The sequence below is a fragment of the Melozone crissalis genome, unplaced genomic scaffold (genome assembly GCF_028551555.1).
Source record: "Melozone crissalis strain CALT ecotype California unplaced genomic scaffold, PUWL_Pcris_2 ptg000222l_1, whole genome shotgun sequence".
NCBI lineage: Eukaryota > Metazoa > Chordata > Aves > Passeriformes > Passerellidae > Melozone > Melozone crissalis.
Genome location: NW_026535985.1, coordinates 269,334 through 296,161, shown reverse-complemented (window position 1 = coordinate 296,161; position 26,828 = coordinate 269,334). Strand labels below are relative to the sequence as shown.

Below are 26,828 nucleotides of genomic sequence, written 5' to 3'. Positions count from 1 at the left end.
TTTCTAATTAAAGCCAGCCCAGGGCTGTCCATCACCGTCCCCTCGGCGGGACCCCCACGGAAGAAGAGCCGAGGGGCAGAGCTACATAAAACATGTTTAATATCCAAGGGGGGGGTCAGGGGAGGTCACCCACCGTCTCAGGCTCGGGGGGGGGCTGGGGGGCTGAGAACACACGTCCCTGGACAGGGCAGAGCCGCAGCGACACGTCACACCAAGCACAGACCAGGGGTATAAATACGGTGCTGGGGAAGGGGTGGGGGGCACAGAACGGGTTTGGGGGAGGGACACTGTCCGTCCGTGAGGGGCAGGGACATACAATCACTATGCTGGCATGGGGGGGAGGACAGGATGGGGGCAGGTGGCCAGGGTGAGGTGGGGGGCACGGCCAAAAGGGACCACAGAGGTCCTGGCAGCTCTGTGTGTCACCGCCATCTCTGCGAGGGTCACGCTGCGGGAAGGAGACCTGCCTCGAAGTGACATGGGGGGGACGTGTGGAATGCCCAGGGGGGGCAAACAGGGCTGGGAGGGGGTGCTGGGAGGGTGGGGGAGGTGTAGAATCCCAAATCCCCCCCTCCCCATGGCCCTGCTGCCCCCACATTTGGTCCAGAGGAAGGCGAGGGGTGCAGGGACATGCATGGGGACAGGGTGTCCCTGGTCCCCCCAAGGCAGGGCAGTGCTGAGGTGGCTGCCCCCACCCTCCCCCAGCCCCCATCCCACCCTGCCAGGGCTCTGCCCCTGCCCCCCTGGGCGTTATATAGAGCTCTAATTCCACGCACGCACACACGAGATCCGAGGGGAACCAGGGGGACCCCAAAAAAAGGCGAAAAAACCCCACAGCAACCGGTGCCAGAAGAAAGCAAAACCCAACCGGGGCGGGGAGGGGGCGGCCGGGGGGGGGCCCTGGCATGGCCCGGGGGGGGGCACAGAGGGGACCCCCCCCTCATTTCTTGTTCTTGAGCTGGTTGGCGAGCCAGTCGAGGCCCTCGTAGAGCCCGTCGCCGCTGGTGGCACAGGTGGCCTGGATGTACCAGTTACGGTGGCGCAGGGAGTGCAGCCCCAGCTTGTCCGTGATCTCCGCTGCGTTCATGGCGTTGGGCAGGTCCTGCAGCGCACAAGGGACGTCACAGGAATGGATGCCAGCCCTCCATGCCCCTCCACGGGGGCTGGCACCAGCTCTGATGCCATGGGGGTGGGCACAGCTCTGCCACAGGGGAGCATCTGCAGCCCTGATGCTGCAGGGAGGAGGGGGAGTGTGCCAGGGGGATGTGAGGCACCAGCCTGGCACCACAGGGATGGACAGAGCTGGGTTAAACACCAGCCCTGGTGTCACAGGGATGGCCCCAAGGGCCATCACCATCCCTGATACCACTGGAATTCCCTGGGGGCCACCACCATCCCTGGTGCCATGGGGATAGCTTTAAGGGCCACCACCATCCCTGGTGCCACAGGCATGGCTCTGGGGGCCACCACCATCCGTGGTGCCAGGGGATGGCCCTGGGGGTCACCACCATCCCTGGTGCCACAGGGATGACTCCAAGGGCCACCACCATCCCTGGTACCACAGGGAGGGCCACCATCATCCCTGGTGCCAGGGGATGGCTCCAAAAGCCACCACCATCCCTGGTACAACTAGGATGGCTCAGGGGCCACCACTATCTGTGGTGCTATGAAGATGACTCCAAGGGCCACCACTATCCCTGGTGCCACAAGGATGGGTCTGGAGGTCACCACCATCCCTGGTGCCAGGGGGATGGCTATGGAGCCACCACCCTGGTGCCATGCAGATGATCCTGGGGGCCACCATCATCACTGGTGCCATGGAGAAGGCCCCAGGAGCCACCATCATCCCTGGTGCCACAGGCATGGCTCTGGGGGCCACCACCATCCCTGTGCCATGGGAATGACCCCTGAGGCCATCACCATCCCTGTGCCATGGGAATGACCCCTGAGGCCACCACCATCCCTGGTGCCACAGGGAGGGCCACCACCTTCCCTGGTGCCATGGGGATGGCTCCAAGAGCCACCACCATCCCTGATGCCACTGGAATTCCCTGGGGGCCACCACCATCCCTGGTGCCACAGGGAGGGCCACCACCATCCCTGGTGCCACGGAGATGACTCCAAGGGCCAGCACCATCCCTGGTGCCAGGGGATAGCTCCAAGGGCCACCACCATCCCTGGTGCCACAGGCATGGCTGTGCCTCGGTCCCACCACCTCTGTGACACCAGCCCTGATGCCACAGCACGTCCCACACCAGCCAGCTGCCCTGACACCCCAGGGATGTCTCCCCCCACCACAAGGCTCTCCCCACCCCCAGACCCACCTGCTTGTTGGCGAAGACGAGGAGGACGGCGTCCCTGAGCTCATCCTCCGCCAGCATCCGCATCAGCTCCTCCCGCGCCTCGTTCACCCGCTCCCGGTCGTTGCTGTCCACCACGAAGATCAGCCCTGGCCAGAGCAGGGGGCACCATCAGGGCTGCCTGTGCTGCTCCCCGAGTCCCCACCACGCTGTGCCCTGAGCCACCTACCCTGGGTGTTCTGGAAGTAATGCCTCCAGAGGGGCCGGATCTTGTCCTGCCCACCCACATCCCACACAGTGAAGCTGATGTTCTTGTACTCCACTGTCTCCACGTTGAACCCTGCAGGGAGAGACAGTGCAGGGAAACTGAGGCACGGGGCAGCCACCAGCCCCTTCAAAGGAGCCCTGGTCACCCCTATTCTGGGCCTTAGTGCTGGTCACCCCATTCTGAGGTTCTGGCTCTGGTGAACCCATTCTGGGGTGCTGGTTCTGGTCACCCCATTCTGGGGTGCTGGTTCTGGTTCTGGTCACCCAATTCCAGGGTGCTATGCCCTGGTCACCCCATTCTGAGCCCTGGTCCTGCCCACCCATCCCACACGGTGAAGCTGATGTTCTTGTACTCCACTGTCTCTACATTGAACCCTGCACGGAGCGACAGTAGAGGGAAACTGAGGCACGGGGCAGCCACCAGCCGCTTCAAAGGAGCCCTGGTCACCCCCATTCTGGGCCATGGTGTTGGTCACCCCATTCTGAGGTGCTGGCTCTGGTGAACCCATTCTGGGGTGTTGGTTCTGGTCACCCCATTTTGGGGTGCTGGATTCTGGTCACCCCATTCTGGGCCCTGGTGCTGGTTCTGGTCACCCAATTCCGGGGTGCTATGCCCTGGTCACACCATTCTGGCCTCCGGTGCTGCCCACCCACATCCCACAGGGTGAAGCTGATGTTCTTGTACTCCACTGTCTCCACGCTGAACCCTGCAGGGAGCAACAGTGCAGGCAGGGAAACTGAGGCACGGGGCAGCCCCTTCAAAGGAGCCCAGATTGGGAGCGGGCTCTGCTCAGTGCCCCCCCCTCAAGCCCACCCACCGATGGTGGGGATGGTGGTGACGATCTCGCCCAGTTTGAGCTTGTAGAGGATGGTGGTCTTGCCAGCAGCGTCCAGCCCCACCATGAGGATCCGCATCTCCTTCTTGCCGATCAGGCTCTTCAGCAGGTTCCCGAAGATGTTGCCCATGGTGACGGCGGCGCTGGCTCCGAGGCCGGATCCTGCGGGGGCATGGGGCAGGCTGGGGGAGGCCTGAAATCTGCAGGGGTGGAGCTGAGGGGTCCCCGGTGCTCGGAGCAGGGGGGAATCGGGGATCCTCGTGTCCTGGGGGGATGCAGGGTTTGGGGGACCCCATGAAAGGGGGTGGGGAGGGGGTTGTGAACTGTGTGGGGGTGTCTGTGTGTGCAGCTCGGGGGATGCTGAGCCGGCCCCCGCTGCACCCCGCAGAAGGACAGCCCAGGGCGCTGCACTGAGGGAAACTGAGGCAGAGCTGTGGCTCCCCTCGAGGACAGCAGAGCCCCCCCGGACCCGACCCAGCCTCCGCACGATGCCCCCATCACCGCAACCTCGCCGGAGGGGGAGGCCCCATCACCCCCCCCCCAACCCGAACGGCAGCGCGCCCCTTCCCCCGCACCGTGCGCATCCCCCGCGCCCCCGGGACCCCCAATTCCCCGCTCCCCCTCTCCACCACCCCCCCATCACAACGCGCCCCCAAACCCCGTCCTCTCCATTCCGCACTGCGCCGCCCCCCCCTGCGCATCGCCCCCCGCCCCCGCCGCACCGCACCGCATCCCCCCGCGCCGCCCGGTACGACCCCAACCCGCCGGGGCTCCGCGCCCCCGCCGCACCGGGCACCCCGGTACTGGCTGCAGCCCCCCCGCGCCGGTGCGGTGCTGATCGCCCCCCCCCCCCGGTTACCCCCGCGCACCCCCCAGCGAACCCCGAGCGGCGTGCGGCCCCCCGCACCTGGTGCCGGTGCCGGTGCCGGTTCCGCCCCCGCCGCCGCTGACTCTGCACCGCTCCCGCCGCCGGAAGCGGAGGCCCCGAGCGCGCCGATCTCGCGAGAGCGCCCGGTTAACCCCCCCCAACCCCCCTCCCGCCGCCCCACTCCGCTTCCCGCAACCTCCCCCCCCCCACACCGGGACCGGGGGCGCGCACGGGGAGCGGCGGAGAGGGGGGGGGAGCGGGGTTGCAATGGCGAGAGGCACCGGGCGTTACCATGGCAACGGCTGCAGCAGTGAGGGGGGGACACTGAAGGGGGGGGGACACTGAGGGGTGTCCCCGTGTGTCCCCCCCCACCCCGCCATCAGCCCGGTCCTGGCGGTACCGGGACCCGCACCGGGGGGACAGAGCCGAGTCCGAAGGGGGTACGGGGAGAGCGGGGTCCCGGCTCTTCCGCCCCCGCCGTGAGCACCGGGGACGCAGCGTCCCGGTTTGGGGGGGTCCCTGTGCTTCACGGGGGACGGGGACCCCCGCACCGTAACGGGGGTACAGGCTGAGCACCCCCGCACCGTGCCGGTATGGTCGGTACTGAGGCTGCCCCGGTGTTCGCAGGCTGGGCAGGGGACGGGACGGGGCGCGGGGAACCCGCGGGTGCTTCCCACGTCCGTCTGTCCCCGTTGTCCGCTTGTCCGTCCCTGCTCGGCGCCACGGGACAGGACGGATGCCCCCCGCTCCCAGGCAGGTACCGGCGGCCACCCCGGGGGCCCCGAGCAGCACCGGGCGCCCCGACGGCTGCGGGAACTGTTCCAGCGGCAGATCCAGAACTGGGGGGGATCCCGAGCACCGGGCCGCCGTGGGCTGCAGCACGGAGGGGATGGGGGGAACGGGGGCTCGGGGCAGCGGGCAGCGAGTGCGAGGACCGGAGAGTCCCGGGATGGAGCGGGGGAGGCGAGGGCCGCGGTTGCGCCCCGCCGCTGGTGGCACAGCCCCGGGCAGGGCCCTCCCAGCCGCGCCCCGGGGCCTCCCCGCGGCCGCTGACCTCAGCCCCGGGAGCCCCGACGGGGCGGAGGCCCGAGGGCGTGGACACGGCCCGGCCCGGCCGGGAACCGGGGCGGGGGAGGCGGGAGCGCCGCGCTGGAGCAGACCCCGGCTCGGCCCTGGGTTCCTCCCGGGCCGGGGGAAGGGGTGCGGGTGGGTGCCGGTGCGAGCCCCCCACCCCCGCCGCCGTCCCGGGGCTTTGTCCGTCCTTGAATTAAACTGGAGAGCGGCGGCCCCGGGCCGTGACGGGCCAGCGGGGCTAATCCGGCCCCGCATGACTGGTCCGGGGAAACCGCGGCCGGGGGATTACCCCCCCCGGTTCCCGCCCCAACGGGGGACTCAGCTCAGGGCCCCCGGCCCGTCGGGCCCCGCGCTGGGGACTTCACACCCACCCACAACCGGCCCGGGCGGGGTTGTCGGGGACAGTCGTGTCCCAACCGAGACCGGGCCAGCACCGGCCCTGCGTGCCCGTGGGGCTGGTTCTGGCCGTGGGCGCGTCCGGCCGCCGCCATCCGAGCACCCCCTGCCCTTCCTTCTGTCCGCCCTCCCTCAATCCCTCCGGTCCATCCCTACCTCCGACACCCGGTACCGGCCCAGACCGGGCTCTCCGGGGCAGCGGGAGCCGTGCGGGGCCGTGACGCGCCCACGCGGGTTGTGCACACCGTTCACGGGGGTCCGGGACAGCCCGGGATGTCCCGCCACAGCCCGGGACAAGCCAGGCTCCAGCTGCTGGAAGAGGCTGTAGCCTCCGTTCCACCGGGCACGGAGTAGGACGGGACAGGGCTCCGTGGGCTCCGGAGGGGCGCCCGGCAGCCTCGACGGTCCCCGTCCCCGGGCACCGCACGTCGCGTCCCCCGGGAAGCCCCGGGACGGTGCCCCCGGGGTTGTCACGGAGCTCTGCCTCCCCCGTGCGCCAGGGACTGTCCCGGGAGATCCCGTCACTGCTATCCCTGTGCACCCCAGGCTGTGCCGGGACATCCCGGGCTATCCCCGTTCCCCGCTCCCTCCGTGCGCCCGGAGCCGTCCGCGGCCATCCCGGGTTATTCCGGGACCGGCTCCGCCTCGCACCGGGAGCTGTCGCGGGCCGGTGCCGGTGCCTGCAGAACGTATGCGCGGGACGGCGGGGAAGGCGGGGGGCGGCAGCCGGGAGCTCTGGGCACGGGGCCGGGGCGCAGCCACCCCGCCGGGCTAATCCGGGCCGTGACGGACAGCCCCGGCGCCGCCGCTCCCGCCGCCCCGTAAGAGATGCCGCAGCTCCGCCGCTCCCCATTGTTAGGGCGAGGACGCGGGGAGGCCCCGCGCGGCGGGACCGGCCCACGGGGACCCTCCGCGCCGCCCCTATAAGAGGGAAGGGGCTGGAAGATGCTCCCGGGTGCTGAGCGCTGTGCACCCGCCGCGCCGAGCCGAGTCCAGCCGTGCCGGCTCCCCGGGGAACTGCCGGTACCGACCACCGGCACCGGGTACCCCGCACGGACCGCCGAGAGCCAGCAGCGGTGCCGACGCACAGAGTGCCGAGCACCGGCTCCCCAGAAGCGGCACCGCGAACGGAGCGCCCGACGCCGCGCTCCGGGGCCCGGTCGGTGCGCGCTGGGCACCGCACCCCCGACGCCGCGCCCCGGCCACCGGCTGCAGCCCGGTGGCGGCGGCGGTGCCGGCCCGGCCCGCCCGCCCGGCGCTCCCCGCGTCCCCCCGCGGCCGTCCTGATCTCGGAGCCGCCCCGCGCGTCCGGAAACACGCGTGGATGTAGCGGCCGGGCCGGGGGCTCTGCGGCACCATAAATACCGGGACGGCCGCTCGCCCGCGCACTCTGCCGGGGCTCCCGGGGCCGGAGCCATGCGCGCCGCCGCGCTGGGGCTGGCGCTCCGGGCACTCTGGGCTCTGGCCCTCTCCTCGCTCTCCAACACGCTGGCAGTGAACAACAGCGGCCGGTGGTGGTGAGTCGGACAGCACCGGCACCGGTACCGGCACCGGGGTGGTGAGGCGGGAGGGCGGGGCTGGCACAGGAACAGCAGGGACTGCCCTGCGCGCAGGAATGGGGCGTGTGGGGGAACACGGGGCTGCGAGCCGCGTTTGGGATCCCTACAGGGGATGCTGCGGTGGCAGCGAGGAACCTGCAGGGGGGCTGAGGTGAGGAGGGAGGCGCTGGGGTCACCATCCCCACCTGTGCCACAGGGGCATCATCAACGTGGCCTCGTCCACCAACCTGCTGACAGACTCCAAGAACGTGCAGCTGGTGCTGGACCCCAGCCTGCAGCTGCTGAGCCGAAAGCAGCGCAAGCTGATCCGGCAGAACCCCGGCATCCTGCACAGCGTCAGCTCCGGCCTCCAGACCGCCATCAAGGAGTGCAAGTGGCAGTTCCGCAACCGCCGCTGGAACTGCCCCACCTCGCAGGGCCCCAACATCTTCGGCAAAATCGTCAACAGGGGTGAGGCTGGTGGGAGGGGAAGCACGGGGGTCCCCCAGACCTCCTCCATGCACCCCCGAGTTGGGATGCTCATCAAGGCAGCCCTGGTGTCTATGGGGCATCTCCAGCTCATTGTGATGGAGGGTTGGGGGTGCCAGTGGGTGCCCCCTCCCCATCCTGGCAGCACCCTGAGGCCCCGCTCCCTCCGCAGGCTGCCGGGAGACAGCGTTCATCTTTGCCATCACCAGCGCTGGCGTGACACACTCGGTGGCCCGGTCGTGCTCGGAGGGGTCCATCGAGTCCTGCACCTGTGACTACCGGCGCCGTGGGCCCGGGGGTCCCGACTGGCACTGGGGAGGCTGCAGTGACAACATCGACTTCGGCCGCCTCTTTGGGAGGGAGTTTGTGGACTCCAGCGAGAAGGGCCGGGACCTGCGTTTCCTCATGAACCTGCACAACAACGAGGCCGGGCGCATGGTGAGGGCACCGGGGGCTTGCTGAGGGCACTGGGATGGGCACAGAGATGAGCACGGCCACCAAAACCTTCAGCCTGTTCCCATGTGTGTGTTGGGAACAGCTGGAGATGGGTTTCACACTTGTCTTTGGGACGAGTGATGTCTGAGTGATGTGACCCTGCAGAAATGAGGGGTGTAGGAGCGCGGTTGTCCCCAGGGACATCTCAGGCTGCTCACAAAGTCCCAAATTCCCCTTTTCTTCCAGGCACAGAGATGAGCACAACCACCAAAACCTTCAGCCTGTTCTGGGAACAGTTAGAGATGGGTTTCACTCTTGTCTTTGGGACAAGTGATGTCTGAGTGATGTGACAGTGCAGAAATGAGGGGTGTAGGAGCACGGTTGTCCCCAGGAGGGTCTCAGGCTGCTCACAAAGCCCCAAATTCCCATTTCCTTCCCGGCACAAAGATGAGCACAACCACCAAGACCTTCAGCCTGTTCTGGGAACAGTTGGAGATGGGTTTCACACTTGTCTTTGGGACAAGTGATGTCTGAGTGATGTGACAGTGCAGAAATGAGGGGTGTAGGAGCACGGTTGTCCCCAGGAGGGTCTCAGGCTGCTCACAAAGCCCCAAACTCCCCTTTCCTTCCAGACTGTCTTCTCGGAGATGCGCCAGGAGTGCAAGTGCCACGGCATGTCGGGCTCCTGCACCGTGCGCACCTGCTGGATGCGGCTGCCCACCTTCCGTGCCGTGGGCGACGTCCTGAAGGATCGCTTCGACGGCGCTTCCCGCGTCATCTACGGCAACAAGGGCAGCAACCGCGCGTCGCGGGTGGAGCTGCATCACCTGGAGCCCGAAAACCCGGCCCACAAACCCCCCTCGCCCCACGACCTCGTCTACTTCGAGAAATCGCCCAATTTCTGCACCTACAGCGGGAAGATGGGCACGGCGGGCACGGCCGGGAGGTTCTGCAACAGCTCCTCGCCAGGGCTGGACGGGTGCGAGCTGCTGTGCTGCGGGCGCGGGTACCGCACGCGCACCCAGCGCGTCACCGAGCGCTGCAACTGCACCTTCCACTGGTGCTGCCACGTCAGCTGCCTCAACTGCACCAACACCCAGGTGCTGCACGAGTGCCTGTGAGCTGCCCTGCCCAGCCCCGGACGGGGGTCAGCGCCACCCACCCCCCATGACGGGTGCCCGGCTGGATTGAAGGCACCTATGGGTGGGGGGTGTGGATGTGTCCTAGGGACCCCCGTCCTGCCATGGGTGGGCTCAGTGTCAAGCACCTTGCCGGCCGCTCCCCGGCTCCACGGGGTCACTTCTTGCTGTAAATAAAATATTTATTGTGGACGGTTTGGTGCTGCCGCCCCCCCCCACCCTGCTTCGCTGGCCCCAGGCCCTGTTTTTTATAATGAAAGATAATAATAATTAATAATAATTAATAATGATGATGCTTTGTTACAGGTGTCATTGATAGCCTTTAGAGAAGAATAAAGAATATATTTTTATCAGTCCTGCCCTGATTTGTGTCTGGGGAGAGCTGGGGGAAGGAGGGGGGACACCAATGCATCCCAAACTGTGCGATGTGCTGTCCATCTGTCCATCCATCACTTCTCCATCCCCATTCCACGTCCATCAGCCTGTCTGGCTGCTGTCTGTCCATCTCTCTCCTCCTTCCCTCCACTCTCTGCCATCCCCTCCCCGCAGACCCCGTTCCTTCTCCCGCTGTGCCCGTCTCCATCGCAGCCGTTCCCGCCGCCGCCGCCGCTCCCGGCCGGGACCGTGCAATCCCCAGGGCTGCGGCGCCCATCACCATGGCACCTTGACTGCAGCATCTCCGACGCTGGAATTTGCCGGGGCGGTCGGGCTGGTGCCGCCGAGGCCGGGAGTTGGGAGCGGCCCCGGGAGGTACAAGACGACAGACAGGGAATGAGCATCGTCCATCACCGCTACCGGCCGGGGCTGACGGCTCCCCTCGGCTCCCGGGGAAAAGCAGGGCCGGGGGAGGGCACCGGGGTTACCGGGGCAGGGGCCAGAGGGGACAGAGATGGCCACTGGCCCCACAAACAGCCCTACATCCGTGTGTGACCACGAGAGAAATGACGTGGCCAAGCGGGAGGGTGCAGCTCCGTGGTTGGCAGGTGCTCTGCTGGCATGGGATGGGCATTTCTGCAGGGCAGGATTCCCTCAGGATGGGCATCCCTCTGGAATGGGCATCCCTCTGGAATGGGCATCTTCTTGGGACAATCCTCCCACTGGAGTGGGCATCCCATCAGGATGGGAATTCAGCACTCAGGACGTGCCCTGAGATGGGATTTTTCCCTGATAAGCATCCCAAAAGGGTGGGCACATCCCCAGAACGGGCATCCTTGGGAAGGGCATCCCTCTGGAATGGGCATCCCATCAGAATGGGCATCCCTTTGTAATGGGCATCCTCTTGGGACAGTCCAGGAGTGGGCACCCAACCAGGATGGGAATTCAGCTCTCAGCATGTGCCCTGAGATGGGTTTTTCCCTGGGATAAGCATCCCAAAGGGGTGGGCACATCCCCAGAATGGGCATCCTCTTGGGACAGTCCTCCCACTGGAGTGGGCACCCCACCAGGATGGGAATTCAGCACTCAGGACGTGCCCTGAGATGGGATTTTTCCCTGGGATAAGCATCCCAAAGGGGGTGGGCACATCCCCAGAGCAGGCACCCTTGGGAAGGGCATCCCTCTGGGACAGGTATCCCACAGGGATGGGCACAGGCTCCACACATCCCCCCCTGGACCATTATTTCACACTTGGGGACATCAAAACCTCCTCTTCTGTGTTTGGGGGACCCCCAGCCCGGTGTCCCGGGGGTCCCCAGAGCCCGGGCTCCCCCCCAGAGCCGGGAACCTCTCGGGGCCCCTGAGGCTGCACCGCATCAAAGGCTGCGGGATGACGCTGCCACCACCCGAAATATCCCGCGGAGCCGATAGTGGAAAAGTTGATGTTTCGAGACTCAAAGGAGGGGGGGGAAAAACACCCTGGGGGCCCCCGCTGCCCGCGCCAAGGTCAAAACACAGCCCAGCGTGGAGAATAAAATACCAAAAGGCGAGGAAAACGCCTGGAAAGGAACACAGCCCGAAATAACCCTCCGAGCATCTCCCGCCTGCCGGGTTATCTGCCTGCTAAATTCTGCTCCTGCTTCAGCATGAAAATAGCCTGTTTTCCTGCGGTAGGAGTCAGGAATATAGATAATGACATTCTTATAAGTCACCTCTGTTACTCAGCTTTTCCTGCGCGTCCTGCTGGGCACCTCGGGCAGCCGCGACCCCCAGGTGGGCAGGGGCACCCTGGGCACGGGGCACAGACCTCCCCTGGCGTGGACAAATATTCCTGGGTGCTGGAAATAGCTGCTGTGGGCCAGCTGAGGGCCAGGGAGAGGGCGGTGCCATCCTGCAGCAGGCTGTCACATCTGGGAAGCCGGGTAACAGCTGGATGGTGGCCACGAGCTGGGCCTGCTGAGGGATGGGACAGCCCCGTTCAGGGATGGGGTACAGGGGGGCTCTGCCTGGGGCTGTGGGACAGAGAGACACACGGAAATGCAGGACAGAGGAACAGGAGGGCTTCCAGGACAAAGGTGTCATTCCCAGAAATGTGGGACACTGGGATAGGACAATGCCCAGGGGTGCAGGACAGAGGGACACAGCCATGCCCAGAGGTGCAGGACAGTGGGGTGGTGACATTCCACAAAGTGCAGGACAGAAGGGACAATGCCCAAAGTTTCTAGACAGAGGGACAGGATGACACAGAGAGATGCAGAACAGAGCCGTGCCTAGAGGTGTGGGACAGAGGGATGGTGTCATTCCCAGAATCCAGACAGAGGGACAGGACTGTGGCCAGAGGTGCAGGACAGAGGAATTGTGTCATTCCCAGAGGTGCAGGACAGGGGAACTGTGGCATTCCCAGAGGTACAGGACAGGACAGGACAGTGCCCAGAGGTGCAGGACAGGGGAATTTTGTCATTCCCAGAGGTAAAGGACAGGGGAATTGTGGCATTCCCAGAGGTACAGGACAGGACAGTGCCCAGAAGTGTGGGGCAGGACGACTCTGCCATTTCCAGAAATGCACGACAGAAGGACAGAACAGCATCCAGAGGTGCAGGACAGACACACAGAGCTGTGCCCACCTGGCCCCATCCCACCTACAGGACCATCCCCATCCCCTCCCGTCCCCTCCCATCCCCTGTCACCATCACCAGCGGCACAGCCCCGTCCCGGCTCCCCTCGCCTCCGGTCGATGCGGACCCACGTCCCGCCAGCTCCCGGCTTGTCCGGCCGCCCCCTCCCATCCGCCGCATTCCTCCGGCGCGGGGCCAACGCGCCCAGCAACGGTGGCAGCGCTGGCCTCTAATCCCCGGGCATGCCAGCCCCGGGGGGACCGTCGCCGTCACCCACTCCCTGATAGGTGACCAATGCCCGAGACGAACAATTAGGGACAAAGCGGAGCCGCCGGGGGCTAACGCCGGCCTTCACGGGTGCCTTGTGCGGCATTCGGCGAGTTTAATGAATTGTCCATCAATCCTTTCAGCTCCGCTCGCCCGGGCTGGATTAATCTGAGAAGCCGCAGTGGGGAAGGAGCCGCTAAGCCTGTATTTATTACTCTGCCATTGTAACTAATTGAGGTAATTATCTGTGACTCCAACCCCGCGCAACAATGCCGCATTCAGCGGACCCTTCCCACCGGCTCCTCGCGCGGCCTGGGAGAGGCGGCACCGCGGGCAGGGACACGGGGACGCGGCGGGGACGGTGGGGTGGGGACGGTCAGGGTGTCAGCAGGTGACACCGCGCTGCGGGGACACGGACAGCGCTGCTGGCACGCGTGGGATGTGGCACGGCCGGTGCCAGCTGCACGTGAGGGTCACGGCTCTGTGGGGACACTGCCAACAGCAGCACACATGGACACGGATCTCTGGGGACATCGTTGTCACCAGAGTGTCACCAGTGACACACAAATGTCACAGCTCACTGGGGACACCACCATTACTGGCACATACATGGGCAGGGCTCCTTTGGGACATTGCCAACAGCAGTGACACATGACAGGGCTCCTTTGGGACGTGGCATGGCCGGTGCCAGCTGCATGTGAGGGTCACGGCTCTGTGGGGACAATGCCAATGGCAGAACACACATGGACCCAGATCTTTGGGGATATCGTTGTCACACGAAGGTCACATCTCGCTGGGGACACTGCCAGCACTGGCACATACATGGGCAGGGCTCCTTTGGGACATGGCACGGCCGGTGCCAGCTGCACGTGAGGGTCACAGCTCTGTGGGGACACTGCCAACAGCAGCACACATGGACACGGATCTCTGGGGACATCGTTGTCACCAGAGTGTCACCAGTGACACACGAAGGTCACAGCTCGCTGCACTGGCACATACATGGACAGGGCTCCTTTGGGACATGGCATGGCCTGTGCCAGCTGCACTTGAGGGTCACAGCTCTGCAGGGACACTGCCACACATGGACACAGATCTCTGGGGACACTGCTGTCACACGAAGGTCACAGCTGGCTGGGGACACCGCCAGCACTGGCACATACATGGACAGGGCTGCTTTGGGACATTGCCAACACCAGTGACACATGAGACACGGCTCTCTGGGGACGCCAGCCACCACCAGTGACACACAGGGGTTGTGGCTGTCTGGGGACAGCAGCAGCAGCACAGACACACACATGGGGACAGGCCTGTGGTGACATCGCTGTCACAAGTGACACACAAAGCTCTCAGACACCACCAGCACCCACGACACACGCGGCTCTCTGGGAGCACAGCCAGAGCTTGCACTGCCCTCTGGGGACACCGCGTCACCGGTGACACACGAGGGTCACAGCTCCCTGTGGGGACATCGCCAGCCCCGGTGACACCGCACTGCCCGGCACGGATGTCACACGTGGCTGACGCTTCTTTGGGGACACAGCACCGCTCCGGGGGCAGGCAGGACCCCGGTGCCCCCCGATGCCCCCCGGTGCCCCCGGTGCCCCCCGGTGCCATCGCTCACCGGCTGCGCGGCGACATCTGGCGGCCACACGCGTCCCTCTCCGGGGGCTCCGGTCCCGGAGGGACCCCCCGGTCCCGGGCGTTGTCACCCGCACGGGCTGAGCCCCCGGTGGCCCCGGGGGGACCCCCGAGGCTGCGGCGCGTTCCGGTGCCCCGGGGGTGCCGGGGGAGGCGGCGGCGCCGGCGCAGCCCCAATTAGAGGGTGAAGGTGAATTCCCGGCGGGAGCGGCTCCGGGCAGGAGCTGAGCCCACGGGAAGGGCAGCGCCGCTGCCCCCGCGTCTGGGGCACCCCGCCGGGCACCGCGCCGGGCCGTGACGGGCTGTGCTGGGCCGTGCCAGGCTGGGCTGGGCCGTGCCAGGTTATACCAGCCTGTGCCAAGCTGTGCCAGGCTGTGTTGAGCCGTGCCAGACTATGCCAAGCTGTTTTAGTTTGTGTTGAGGCGTGCCAGGTTATACCAGCCTGTGATGGGCTGTGCCAGGTTATACCAGCCTGTGCTGGGCTGTGCCAGGCTGTTCTGGGCCGTGGCACGTTGTACCAACCTGTTTTAGTTTGTGTTGAGCCGTGCCAGGTTATACCAGGCTGTGCCAAGCTGTGGTAGTTTGTGTTGAGCCGTGCCAGGTTGAACTAGCCTGTGTTGGGCTGTGCCAGGCTGTGCTGAGCCGTGCCAGGCTGTACCAGCCTATGCCAAGCTGTGCCAGCCTGTGCTGGGCCGTGCCAGGCTGTACCAAGCTGTGTTAGTTTGTGTTGAGCCGTGCCAGGCTGTGCTGGGCTGTGCCAGGTTATACCAGCCTGTGCCAAGCTGTGTTAGTTTGTATTGAGCCGTGCCAGGCTGTACCAGCCTATGCCAAGCTGTGCCAGCCTGTGCTGGGCCGTGCCAGGCTGTACCAAGCTGTGTTAGTTTGTGTTGAGCCGTGCCGGGCTGTACCAGCCTGTGCCAAGCTGTGGCAGGCTGTACCAGCCTGTGCCAAGCCGTGCCAAGTCGCAAAGAGCTGTTTCGGTGCTGGTCATGCCGTGCTGTGCTGTGCCAAACTGAGCCATGCCAGGCTGTGCTAAGGTGTGCCAAGTCGTGCCCTGCTGTGATGAGCTGTGCCAAACAGGCTGTGCCAAGCGTTCTGGGCTTTGCCGAGCCGTGCTGAGCTGTGCTGAGCCATGCCAGGTGGCATCAGGCTGTGCCAGGCTCTGCCAGGCTGCACTGAGCTGTTCCGAGCTGTTCCTTGCCATGCCAAGCCGTGCCAAGGCTGCTGAGTTGAGCTTGGCTCTTCTGGGCTTTGCCAAGCCGTGCCAGGCTGCTGTGCCGAGCTGTGCCAGGCTATACCAAGCTGTGCCAGGCCATGCCAAGCTGTGCCAGGCTATACCAAGCTATGCCAAGATGTTCTGGGTCATACCAAGCCACGTTCCAAACTGTGCCAGGCTGTGCCAGGCTGCATCGTGCCGTGACAATCCGCGGCTCACACCACACCTTGCCAACCATCCTATGCCGTGCCAGGCCATGCCAAGCCGTGCCAAGGCTGCTGAGCTGAGCTTGGCTCTTCTGGGCTTTGCCAAGCCATGCCAGGCTGCTGTGCCAGGCTGTACCAGGCTATACCAAGCTGTGCCAGGCTATACCAAGCCGTTCCATGACATGCTGGGTCATACCAACCCACGTTTCAAACCATGCCAGGCTGTGCCAGGCTGCATCGTGCCGTGACAATCCGCGGCTCACACCACACCTTGCCAACCATCCATGCCAAGCCGTGCCAGGTGCCACCACACCGGCTGTAGAACCACCCCTGTGCCACGGGGCGCTGCAATTGCCGTCGTGGCCAGAGCCAGGTGTGGCACTTGGATGCCACCCTGGCCACGCGCCAGCACAGGGGGACACATTGGGGGGGGTGACGCGACCTTGGGGTGCCCCCGCAGCCGCCCGGGGTGGCCCGGCCGCCGCAGCTGCCCCGTGCCGTGACCTCCGCGCCGGTGTCACCGCGGTAATGACAGGGCCGCGCCGGGGGGGCGGGGGAGGAGCCGGTTTTAAATAACGCGCAAATTGGCCACGATGTTTGTGCGGTTTCCTGGGGATCCTCCTCCCTCCCGCCCTCCCCTCCGGCAGTGACTAAGAGAGGTGGCGGCTGTTTGGGGGGGACGGTGACTCACTGGGGGTCCCCCCCCGGCCGTGACGTGGGGCTGCTGGTGGCGCAGGGCCAGCCCTGCTGTGTCACCTGCTCATTATGGGGGGTACGGGGGGGGCTGGCACGTCCTGCCCGTGTTGTGACGCACCGTGGCGGCCGCAGGGACACCCGGGACCTCCGGCTGACCCCGGCACCGTAACGGGACACCGGGAATGTCACGGGGGCGTGCCCGGACACCTGAGTGCTTGCTGGGGGGCACAGAGTGACCTGAAGGGGTGACACCCCCCAACCCGACCTCCCACAAACAGGGACAGAGGCAGCACGGGGGATCCCGGAGCTTTTATTGGGGTCAGCCCGTGGGAACTCCAGCCCTGAGCGCCTGAGAACCACACCCCGCCAAGCCCCGCCCTAACAGTGCCACACCCCGCCAAGCCCCACCCCTCAGGCCGGGGTGGGGCTGGCGGGGCCGGGGGGGGCTCCGGCGCTCTCCAGGCTGCTGCTGCTGCTGCTGTAGGCTCGGGGGTCTCGGCAGAGGCGCTGCCGGGACCCCCCCACGCTGCTCTCGGCGTCCGAGTCCGAGTCGGGCGCCGTGTGCCGGCGGATGCGGGACACGGCTTCCCGCAGTGCCTGCGCGTACAGCACCGGCCGCCGCGGCGGGGGCCGCCCCCGGGCACCCCTGCAGCCCCCCGGGCTGTGCCACGGGCTGCGGGGGCTGCCGGGGGGCTCCCGGGGCGGCGAGGGCGCCGCCGAAGCGCTGCCGACCCCGGCGGGCACCGAAGGGCTGCGAGGAGGGGATGCCCTGGCATAGCGGACCTGCTGGCGCTGCGGGGGTGGCACGTACTGGGCACGGACCACCACGCGGGTAGCATCGATGAGGACGTGGCCCCCCGTTCCCCGCTGCCCCCTCCCGCGCCCCGGTGCCCGCTCCCGGCCGGCTGCTGCCCGTGGCAGCGTCTGGCAGTGCCGGGGGACGGTGCCAGGCCCTGCTGGGGACGGCAGCGTCGCACGGGGCCACCGGTGCTTGGCCTCGGTGGCCGCCCGGGGCAGAGTGTGGCTCCAGGCGCCCGGCACAGCCCCCCGGGCCCGAGGAGGAGCCGCCGGGGGGCTGCGGGGTCCCCGCGGGGGTCGCAGCTGGAGGGTGCGGTGGGGACCGTCATAGGCGGGGGGTGCGATGTAAGGGGGGGGTCCCCCTCGGCGGCCGTGGGCCGCCTGCACCCGCTGCATGTGCACCTCGTACGTGGGGGGGCCCTGCTTGTCCCCCGACACCGCGGGCCGAGGGGTGGGCACGGCGTGACCCCCCCAGGGTCCGCTGCTGCCCCCCGGCCCCTCAAGCTGCGGTGGGGGGCAGGGGGTGGGGGGGACCCGGGGCCGGGCTGTGAAGTCCTGCAGGCGACAAGGGGGGTTGGAGGGCGCTGGGGGCCAAGGGGGGGCCAGCTCGGCCACAAAGCGTTTCTCCAGGTACCTGCAAGACAGAGAGGGGAGTGAGGGCAGCGAGGGAGGGGAGCAGGACGGACCCCCCCAGCCCCAAATGGCGGTCCCCACTCACGCGTACTCCCCGGCGATGCGGCGGTAGGTCCAGGGCGGCTCGGGCCAGCAGCCCGCGGCCATGCCGGCACCACCCGGGCTGCAACACGCCACCGTGTCGATCTCCACCAGCACCAGCTTGGTCCGCTCGCAGATCCGCAGGCGCCCCGCACCACCCCGCTCCGGACCCCCCAGCATCGCCCCGGCCGACAGGGGTGTCCCCGCGGTGGCGGGGGGGGGCTCAGCGGAGCCTCGGCGGTGCCACCGGCCCGCCCGCACGCACCCACCTGCCGCACGTGTGCCCCCGGTGCCCCCGTGTCCCGCCCGGTGCCACCTCGGGCCACGCTGACCCCGGGGGGAGCGGCGCACGGCGGGGACCCCACCGGCCGTCCCAGGGGTGTCGGTGTGTCGCGTGTGTGTGTTTGTGTCCCCCCCCCCTTTCCCTCGCCCCGCGGGATCCCTTCCCCCCCTGCGACAAGCAGGCGATGGCGGGTTTGGCACCGAGCGCTGCAGCCCACGCGGGCTCCGAGCGGAGCTTAGCAACCCTCCGGCGGCGGCATGGCAACCGGCACGGCCCCCCTCCCGAGTCCCCCGGGCCCCCCGGTACCTGCCCGGCGCTCCCCTGGCTCTGCCGGAGCCCGGCCCTGGCACGGACACGGTGCCCGGGCCGGCCGTCCCCTCCCCGCCAGGAATGTGCCTCGCTCAGCACGGCCGGGCCTCGCACCTCCCCTGCGGACACCGGCTGCGAACTGCGCTGTCCCGGCTGCCCGAGCCCCCCCAGGGCGCCCCAACATCCAGCTCAGCCCCCTCAACCTCCCCCAGCCCCTGCCTGACTCCCCCTGCTCACCGCGGTGCCCACCAGAGGGTCCCCATGTCCTGCCGGGTCCCCATGTCCTGCCGGGTTCCTGTCTCTGTCCCATCCCCAATCCCGGCCTTTTAGAAAAGCCACAGGCGTAACAAACAGGGATTTAGGGTCTGGGCGAGCTCAGCAGATTCCCCCTTCCCACAGGGGGGGTCACACCCCCTCCCCACACACCCCCCGTGCCCGGGTCAATGCCCCCCGTGCCCTGCACGAAGCCAGGGTGGTGCCAGGTCTGTGTTTATTCGTGGTTTGTCCTCACACACGAAGCGGTGGCGGGTGTGGGGGGACCTTTGGGAGACCCCCGGGGGGCGTTGGGGGGTCCCTGGGTCTCACCAAACCCAGGGAGAAGGTGGCAGGTGTGGGGGGACCTGGGGGAGACCCCCGGGGGGCTTGGGGGGGTCCCTGGGTCGGGTGGGTCTCACCAAACCCAGGGAGAGGGTACAGGGTGACAGGGACCAGAGGCCACACAGAACAGCCCTGGCATGGCTAAGGGTGACCCCAAAGGGGGGTCAAGGGCTGCCCCCATCACCCCACACAGCTTTGGGGCGCAGGGCACGGCATAGGGGGGGCTGTGGGGTGCCCCCCACCCAGGGAAAGGCAGCAGGGGCTGCCCCAGGGCTGGGGGTTATTGCTGGGTGCTGCTGGTGAGTGGGGGCATCCCCCGGGGCTCCCCACCAGCCCGGGGGGGGGCACAGTGATACAGGAGAAGAGATTTGGGGGGGATTGAGAGGACTGAACCTCCCTCCCACCCCAAAACTGCCTCAGGGGCCCTGGGGGAGCACCAGGGCTTGCAGGATGTCCGAGAGGGAGACGATCCCTTTCACCACATCGCTCTCATCCACCACCACCAGCCGGTGGACCTGGGGAAAGGGGGGACACAGCGAGGTGCTGAGGGGGTGCAGGGACCCCCAGTCTCCCCTCAGAGACCCCCCCAGCAGCCCGGGATTGTTACCTCAGCCTCCACCAGGCGGTTGATGATGGTTTCCAGCGTTTCGTGCTTGTAGCACTTGAGGACGCCCTCGAAGTAGTGGGAGCGGTGCTGCAGCGCCCGCGTCACCGTCACGTCCAGGTTGTTGTAGGTTTTCTCAGCTGCCAGGTTCTGGGGCAGGGACAAACATTGGGGACACATTAGGAGACCCCCAACACCCCACGGTGTCCCCCCCAAACCCAGGATTTCCCCTCATTACAGGATTTCCTCCCCAGCCCAGAATTTTCTCCCCAGCCCAGCATTTCCATCCAGCCCAGGATTTTCCCCCCAGCCCAGGGTTTTACCCCCTAGACCAGGGTTTTCCCCCATTCCAGGATTCCCCCCCATTCCAAGATTTCCCCCCAGCTCAGGATTTTCCATCCAGCCCAGAATTTTTCTCCCCATCCCAGTATTGCCTCCTCCAGCCCAGGATTTTCCCCCCTTTCCCCCAGACCAGGATTTTTCCCCCCATTCTAGGATTTCCCCCCAGCCCAGGATTTTCCCCCCCAGCACAGAATTTCCCCCCATTCCAGGATTTTCCCCCAGCCCAAGATTTCCCCCCAGCCCAGGATTTTCCCCAGATCAGGATTTTCCCCCAATCCAGGATTTCCCCCCCCCATTCCAGAATTTTCCCCCTACCCAGGATTTTCCCCTCCAACCCAGAATTTCTCCCCATTCCAAGATTTTCCCCAGCTCAGGATTTTCCCCCCAATCCAGGATTTTCCCCCATTCCAGGATTTCCCCCCACAGCCCACGATTTTCCTCCCATTCCAGGATTTCCCCCCAGCCCAGGATGTTCCACCATCCCAGGATTTTCTCCCCAGCCCAGAATTCCCTCCCAGCCCAGGATTTCCCCCCCATTTCAGGATTTCCCCCCCATTCCAAAATTTTCCCCCCCAGCCCAGGATTTCCCCCCAGCCCAGGATTTCCATCCATTCCAGGATTTTCCCCCCACCCCAGAATTTCCCCCATTCCAGAATTTTCCAGCACTCACAATAACATCGAATTTGGAGTAGATATCCACCACACGCCCTGGGGAGGGAGAGGAGCAGCTCAGCCAAGCCCAAGGCGCTCAGGAGGGGACACTTGGGGACATCCAGAGCCAGGCCAGGCCATCCTCACCTGACTCATCCACCACGGGCAGGGCAGACACTCGGTGCTGCACGAAGATGCCCAGGGCAACGTAGATGGGAGTGCTGGTGCCAACCACGGCGATGTTCCTGTAGGTGCCAATCTGCAGCTCCTCCAGGGTCCGTGCCATGAACTCGGGCTTGGGCACCTCTGAGATCTGAGGGGACAGGGAGGGGACAGGGCTGAGCCCAGCATTGGGGGGGAAAGGACAAAAAAGTGGGGTGCAGAGCATGGGGGGGTTGTGGGATCTCCAGGTGTGGTGAGGTACCAGGGCTGTGCCCGCCCCCAGCTGGTGGTACCTGGTGTGCAGGGACCTGGCACAGCCCAGGCTGGGGGGTTCAGAGTGAAACCCCAAAGGTTCTGGGGCACATTTTGGCACGGCTTAGATGGGGGGCTCAGGGTAGCACCCGGCACAGGGAGCTGGCACAGCCTGGGCTGGCACTTGGGAATCTCAGGGTAGCACCTGGGCCTGGCACAGCCCAGGATGGGGGTCTCAGAGCAGCCCCTGGCACAGCCTGGGTTGGCACTTTGTACCACCTGGACTGGGAGTACCAGGGTAGCACCTGGGCCTGGCACAGCCTGGGTTGGCACTTTGTACCACCTGGATTGGGAATCTCAGGGTAGCACATGAGCCTGGCACAGCCCAGGATGGGGGTCTCAGGGCAGCCCCTGTCACAGCCCAGGGTGAACATCCTGGGGTAATCCTGGAACGGGCACCGGGCACAGCCCAGGCTGGGGGTCCCAGTGTGGCCCTGGCACAGCCTGGGCTGGCACTTGGTACCACCTGGACTGGGGATCTCAGGGTAGCACCTGGGCCTGGCACAGCCCAGGATGGGGGTCTCAGGGCAGCTCCTGGCACAGCCTGGGTTGGCACTTGGTACCACCTGGACTGGGAGTCCCAGAGTAGCACCTGGAGCTGGCACATCCTGAGTTGGCACTTGGTACAGCCCAGGATGGGAGTCTCAAGGAAGCACCTGGGCCTGGCACAGCCTGGGTTGGCATTTTGTACCACCTGGACTGGGGGTCTCAGAGCAGCCTCTGGCACAGGGAGCTGGCACAGCCTGGGTTGGCACTTGGTACCACCTGGACTGGGAGTCTCAGGGTAGCACCTGGACCTGGCACAGCCTGGGCTGGCACTTGGTACCACCTGGACTGAGGGTCTCAGGGCAGCCCCTGGCACAGCCTGGGCTGGAAGGCTCAGGGCACAGCCCCTGGTACAACCCAGGGTGAACATCCTGGGGTAATCCTGGAATGGGCACCAGGCACAGCCCGGGCTGGGGGTCCCAGTGTGGCCCTGGCACAGGGAGCTGGCACAGCCTGGGCTGGCATTTTGCACCACCTGGATTGGGGGTCTCAGGGTAGCACCTGGACCTGGCACATCCCAGGACCAGGGTCTCAGAGGAGCCCCTGGCACATCCTGGGTTGGCATTCTGTACCACCTGAACTGGGGGTCTCAGGGCAGCACCTGAGCCTGGCACAGCCCAGGCTTCGGGTCTCAGGACACAGCCCCTGGCACAGCCCAGGGTGAACATCCTGGGTAATCCCGGAATGGGCACCAGGCACAGCCCAGGCTGGGGGTCCCAGTGTGGCCCTGGCACAGGGAGCTGGCACAGCCTGGTCTGGCACTTGGTACAGCCTGGACTGCGAGTTCCAGAGTAGTACCTGGACCTGGCACAGCCCAGGATGGGGGTCTCAGAGCAGCCCCTGGCACAGGCACCTGGCACAGCCCGGGCTGGGGGTGCCAGTGTGACCCTGGCACATCCCAGACCGAGGGTCCTGGTCTGACCCCACCCTCCCCAAGGGGCAGAGACTCACAAAGAGCTTGAGGAACTTGAGGATGCGTTTGTGGGTGAGGATGTAGAGCGTGTTCCCCGAGTCGGGGTCGATGACGGGCAGCCGGTGGATCTTGTTCCGGATCAGGGAGGAGACGGCGTCAAACAGGCTGTGGGGGGCAAGGCAGGGGGGATTTGGGGTGTCCCTGGCACTGCCACCACCGGCTGTGCCCCTCTCCCTGCCCCCCGGGCTACCTGGCATTGGGGGAAATGCACACCAGCGGCTTGAAGGAGTCTTGCAGGTAAACCTCTGTGGGGAGAGGGGTGGGTGAGGGCATGGGGGGGTGGGACACCCCAGGAAGGGCAGCAGTGACCCCCCCCTCACCTCTCCACGTCTCTATTTTATGTTCCTCCAGCTCGTAGATCTGCACCTGTGAGGAGGAGGAGGAGGAGGAGGAAGCTCAGATGGGACAGCCAAAACCCAACCCGAGCCCCCCCCAGACCCCAGCCCTCACCATGGGGGATTTGTAGTAGCGGTGCAGGATGTTGATGAAGTCGGTGATGGTCAGCATTCCTGGGGGGCAGGCAGGGTGAGGAGGGTCCTGCCAGCCCCCCAAAACCCCCAGAGACCCCCCCCAAAACCCCCGAGACCCCCCCAGACCCCTTTGCTCACCTACAAAACTTTGCTTTTTGCTGTCCCACAGCGGGGCCGCCCGGACGCCGTTGGTGACCAGCGCGAAGAACGCTTTCTTCACCTGCAGGCACGGGGGTCAGGGAGCCCCAAAAGTGCCCCCTTAGCCCCAAAAGTGCCCCCCTGTCCCAAAAGTGCCCCCTTGGCCCCAAAAGTGCGCTCACAACCCCAAAAGTGCCCCCCTGGCCCCAAAAGCACCTCCCTGGCCCCAAAAGTGCCCTCACAACCCCAAAAGTGCCCCCTTGGCCCCAAAAGTGCGTCTCCAACCCCAAAAGTGCCCCCTTGGCCCCAAAAGTGCCCCCCCCCGACCCCAAAAGTGCCCCCCGGCCCTGGCACACCTGCAGGGATGTGTCGAAGACGACGAGTTTGGAGCTGGTGGGGATGAGGTCGTAGCAGCGATGGGATTTCATGAAGGCGGTGTAGGCACCGCGGTGAGCGTCCCCTGGTGGGGCAGCGTCAGGGGGCACCCCGAAATCCGGCACACCCCAATCCCAGACACCCCAAATCCTGTGGCACCCCAAATCCTGGGACACCCCGAAACCTGGAGAAGCCCAAAACCCGGGACATCCCCATTCCCAGGACACCCCCAGTCCCAGACACCCCAAATCCCGGGACATTCCAAAACCCAGGGCACCCCAAAACCTGGAGAATTCCAAAACCCGGGACACCCCAATCCCAGACACCCCAAATCCTGTGGCATCCCCAATCCTGGGGCACCCCAAAACCTGGAGAACCCCAAATCCCGGGACACCCCCAATCCCAGACACCCCAAATCCTGTGGCATCCCCAATCCTGGGGCACCCCAAAACCTGGAGAAGCCCAAAACCCGGGACATCCCCAATCTCGGGACACCCTCAATACCAGACACCCCGAATCTTGAGGTACCCCCAATCCCGGGACACCCCAATATCCTATGACACCCCAAATCCCGGGGCATCCCAATCCCGGGGCACCCCAAATCCTGTGGCACCCCGAAACCTGAAGAACCCCAAAACTCAGGTCATCCCCAGTCCCGGGACACCCCCAGTCCCAGACACCCCGAATCCTGAGATACCCCCAATCCTGGGACATCCCAAATCCCAGGACACCCCAATCCCGGAACACCACCAGTGCCAGACACCTCAAATCCTGTGGCACCCCATATCCTGGGGCACCCCAAAACCTGGAGAAGCCCAAAACCCAGAACCCCCCAATCCCAGATACCCCCAATCCCAGACACCCCAAATCCCGGGACACCCCAAAACCCAGGGCACCCCAAAACCTGGAGAACCTCAAAACCCGGGACATCCCCAATCTCGGGACACCCCCAATACCAGACACCCCGAATCTTGAGGTACCCCCAATCCCGGGACACCCCAATATCCTATGACACCCCAATCCCGGGACACCACCAGTCCCAGACACCCCAAATCCTGTGGCACCCACAATCCCGGGACACCTCAAAATCCTCTGACACCCCAAATCTCGGGACACACCAGTACCCAGGAGATCCCAAAGCCCAGAACACCCCAAACCCTCCAGTGCCACAAATCCCATTTCACTCCCAATTTCGGACACCCAATCCCGGGACACCCTTAACTCCAGTCATGGGGCACCCCAAACCCCACAACACCCAGCTCAGGGCTCCGGGGTACCCCCGACACCGGGATATTCCCGGTCATGGAGCACCCCAAATCCTGGACACCCAGCTCAGGGCTCCGGGACACCCCAAAATCCTCTGACACCTCAAGTCCCGGGACACCCCAAACCCTTGAATGCCCCAAATCCCGGGACATCCCAAACCCTCGAATACCCCAAATCCCGTTTCACTCCCACTTCTGGGACACCCAGCTCAGGACTCCGGGACACTCCAAACTCCGGGATATCCCCGGTCATGGGGCACCCCAAATCCCACAACACCCAGCTCAGGACTCCGGGACACCCCAAATCCGGGATATACCCGGTTATGGGGCATCCCAAATCCTACAACACCCAGCTTAGGGCTCCGGGGTACCCCAAACTCCGGGATATCCCCGGTCATGGGGCACCCCAAATCCCGGACACACAGCTCAGGACTCCGGGACACCCCAAACTCCGGGATATCCCCGGTGTCCCAATCCCGGACCCCCAGCTCAGGGCTCCCCCAGACCCCGGGACAGGAACGGCCCCCGGGACACCCAAATCACCGCGTCCCCTCCGGTGCCTGGACCCCCCCCGGTTTCACCTTCCAGCTCCGCCGGGCTCTCGGCGGCCGGGCCCGGGCCGGGGCCGGGGTCAGGCTCGGGGCCGGGATCCTGCGGACAGGCGGGGTCGGTCAGAGCGGCCGCGGTGCCGGTGCCCGACCCCGGTGTCCCCCCCAGCCCCGCTGTCCCCCTCACAACCTCCATGGGTCCCGCTCGGTCCCGAGGCGCCGCTGCCCCGCTGCCGCCCGTCTCCGGCCCCGCGCTCGCCCGGTCCCTGGTCCCGCTTCCGTCCGGTCCCTGGTCCCGCTTCCGCCCGGTTCCTGCCCCGCTTCCGCCCGGTTCCTGTCCCGCTTCCGTCCGGTCCCCGGTCCCACTTCCGTCCGGTTCGTGCCCCGCTTCCGTCCGGTTCCCGGTCCCGCTTCCGCCCGGTTCCTGTCACGGTCCGTGCCCCGCTTCCGCCCGGTTCCTGCCCCAATTTCCGCTCGGTTCGTGCCCCGCTACCGCTCTGTTCCCTGAACCACTCGGGCCCCGTTCCTGTTCCCGCCCCGTTGCCATTCCTGGATCCAGTCGGTTCCCGGTTCCGCCCGGTTCTCGGAACCACTCTCGGTCCCGGTTCCGCCCCATTCCCGGTCCCGGTTCTGCCCGGTTCCCGATACCACTCCCGCCCCGTTCCTGGTCCCGGTCCCGCCCACTGGCTCCCGGCCGCCGGGTCGCGGGGATGGTTTTGGGGGGATTCGGGTCACACCTCTGGCGACCCCCGGGGCTCCGGGGACACGGCGGGACACACCGGGCATGGGGTCCCGGGGCGGTGGGGACACACAGACATGGGGTCCCCAAGGGTGCGGACACACGGTCATGGGGTCTCCAGGACAGGACAGGGGGTGGGGACACACACAAGGGTCCAAGGGTGGGGACACAGCTCGGGGTGAGCCAGGGCAGCGCCACCGATTTTGGGGACAGACACTTTGGCTGGGGGGACACGTGGGGACAGCAAGGGCCGAGCAGGACCGAGCTGCCCTCGATGGACCCCGGTGCCACCGCTGTCCCCTCCCAGACCCCCCCGAGCACCCCCCGAGGGATGAGGCGGCCTCGGCTTCTCACGCGCTTTATTTAAAATAACATCCAGTGGTTCCGGTATTGGTAAAAACGGGATTTCTACACGCCCCGGCCTATGTACAGCTCTGAAAGTTAAATTTCTCGTATATTTTCTGTTAAAACTTTCTCATCCCCCCCCACTCGCGCTTTTCCTCTGGTATTTTTTTTTTTTTTTTACTTTTTTTAAATTTTCTTTTTTTTAAAGATTTTTACCTTAAACTTTTTTTGTTTCAGATTTTTTTTTTTTTAGATTTTTTTTTTTTTGCAGCTTTGACGAGTTTGCGGAAGCAGCTTTTCAA

General features: G+C 65.8%; 4 protein-coding genes across 5 annotated transcripts; 1 reads left to right on the top strand and 3 right to left on the bottom strand.

Annotated features, from left to right (window-relative positions):
- Positions 1-151: 151 nt before the first annotated feature.
- Positions 152-4,417, bottom strand: ARF3 (ADP ribosylation factor 3). The gene is made up of 5 exons (XM_054294195.1): positions 4,311-4,417; positions 3,386-3,565; positions 2,530-2,640; positions 2,325-2,449; positions 152-1,102 (listed from the first exon to the last, which is right to left on the bottom strand). The coding sequence occupies exons 2-5, from the start codon at positions 3,531-3,533 to the stop codon at positions 941-943; spliced, it is 546 nt and encodes a 181-aa protein (XP_054150170.1). The 5' UTR covers positions 3,534-3,565; positions 4,311-4,417; the 3' UTR covers positions 152-940.
- Positions 4,418-7,157: 2,740 nt separating this feature from the next.
- WNT1 (Wnt family member 1) lies at positions 7,158-9,595 on the top strand. Its single transcript, XM_054294180.1, has 4 exons — positions 7,158-7,258; positions 7,497-7,750; positions 7,941-8,206; positions 8,836-9,595. Exons 1-4 carry the CDS (start codon positions 7,158-7,160, stop codon positions 9,322-9,324), a joined length of 1,110 nt encoding a protein of 369 aa, XP_054150155.1. The 3' UTR covers positions 9,325-9,595.
- Positions 9,596-16,673: 7,078 nt separating this feature from the next.
- DDN (dendrin) lies at positions 16,674-18,278 on the bottom strand. The gene is made up of 2 exons (XM_054294179.1): positions 17,872-18,278; positions 16,674-17,787 (listed from the first exon to the last, which is right to left on the bottom strand). Exons 1-2 carry the CDS (start codon positions 18,045-18,047, stop codon positions 16,767-16,769), a joined length of 1,197 nt encoding a protein of 398 aa, XP_054150154.1. The 5' UTR covers positions 18,048-18,278; the 3' UTR covers positions 16,674-16,766.
- An 827-nt stretch (positions 18,279-19,105) lies between these two features.
- Positions 19,106-25,708, bottom strand: PRKAG1 (protein kinase AMP-activated non-catalytic subunit gamma 1). Of its 2 annotated transcripts, XM_054294183.1 has the most exons (12): positions 25,633-25,708; positions 25,476-25,545; positions 23,611-23,714; positions 23,255-23,336; positions 23,097-23,155; positions 22,967-23,012; positions 22,837-22,891; positions 22,625-22,751; positions 20,801-20,966; positions 20,673-20,710; positions 19,664-19,810; positions 19,106-19,571 (listed from the first exon to the last, which is right to left on the bottom strand). In XM_054294183.1, exons 1-12 carry the CDS (start codon positions 25,636-25,638, stop codon positions 19,473-19,475), a joined length of 999 nt encoding a protein of 332 aa, XP_054150158.1. In that variant the 5' UTR covers positions 25,639-25,708; the 3' UTR covers positions 19,106-19,472. The 2 variants fall into 2 exon arrangements, with proteins under 2 accessions (XP_054150158.1, XP_054150157.1); XM_054294182.1 differs by having other exon boundaries at positions 23,097-23,336.
- Between the last annotated feature and the right edge of the window lie 1,120 nt (positions 25,709-26,828).

Bases quoted from the DNA above. Each gene is read 5' to 3' on its own strand.
- ARF3 (XM_054294195.1), bottom strand. From the start codon at position 3,533: ATGGGCAACATCTTCGGGAACCTGCTGAAGAGCCTGATCGGCAAGAAG. The intron at 2,450-2,529 runs GTAGGTGGCTCA...TGCTCTGGCCAG, and splicing joins TTACTTCCAGAACACCCAGG to GGCTGATCTTCGTGGTGGAC. The intron at 1,103-2,324 runs GTGGGTCTGGGG...TGTGCGCTGCAG, and splicing joins TCGTCTTCGCCAACAAGCAG to GACCTGCCCAACGCCATGAA.
- PRKAG1 (XM_054294182.1), bottom strand. The intron at 22,892-22,966 runs GTGAGGGGGGGG...CTCTCCCCACAG, and splicing joins TAAAATAGAGACGTGGAGAG to AGGTTTACCTGCAAGACTCC. The intron at 22,752-22,836 runs GTAGCCCGGGGG...TGCCCCCCACAG, and splicing joins TGCATTTCCCCCAATGCCAG to CCTGTTTGACGCCGTCTCCT.
- DDN (XM_054294179.1), bottom strand. From the start codon at position 18,047: ATGCTGGGGGGTCCGGAGCGGGGTGGTGCGGGGCGCCTGCGGATCTGC. The intron at 17,788-17,871 runs GTGAGTGGGGAC...TCTGTCTTGCAG, and splicing joins CGCATCGCCGGGGAGTACGC to GTACCTGGAGAAACGCTTTG.
- WNT1 (XM_054294180.1), top strand. From the start codon at position 7,158: ATGCGCGCCGCCGCGCTGGGGCTGGCGCTCCGGGCACTCTGGGCTCTG. The intron at 7,751-7,940 runs GTGAGGCTGGTG...CTCCCTCCGCAG, and splicing joins CGGCAAAATCGTCAACAGGG to GCTGCCGGGAGACAGCGTTC. The intron at 8,207-8,835 runs GTGAGGGCACCG...CTTTCCTTCCAG, and splicing joins ACAACGAGGCCGGGCGCATG to ACTGTCTTCTCGGAGATGCG.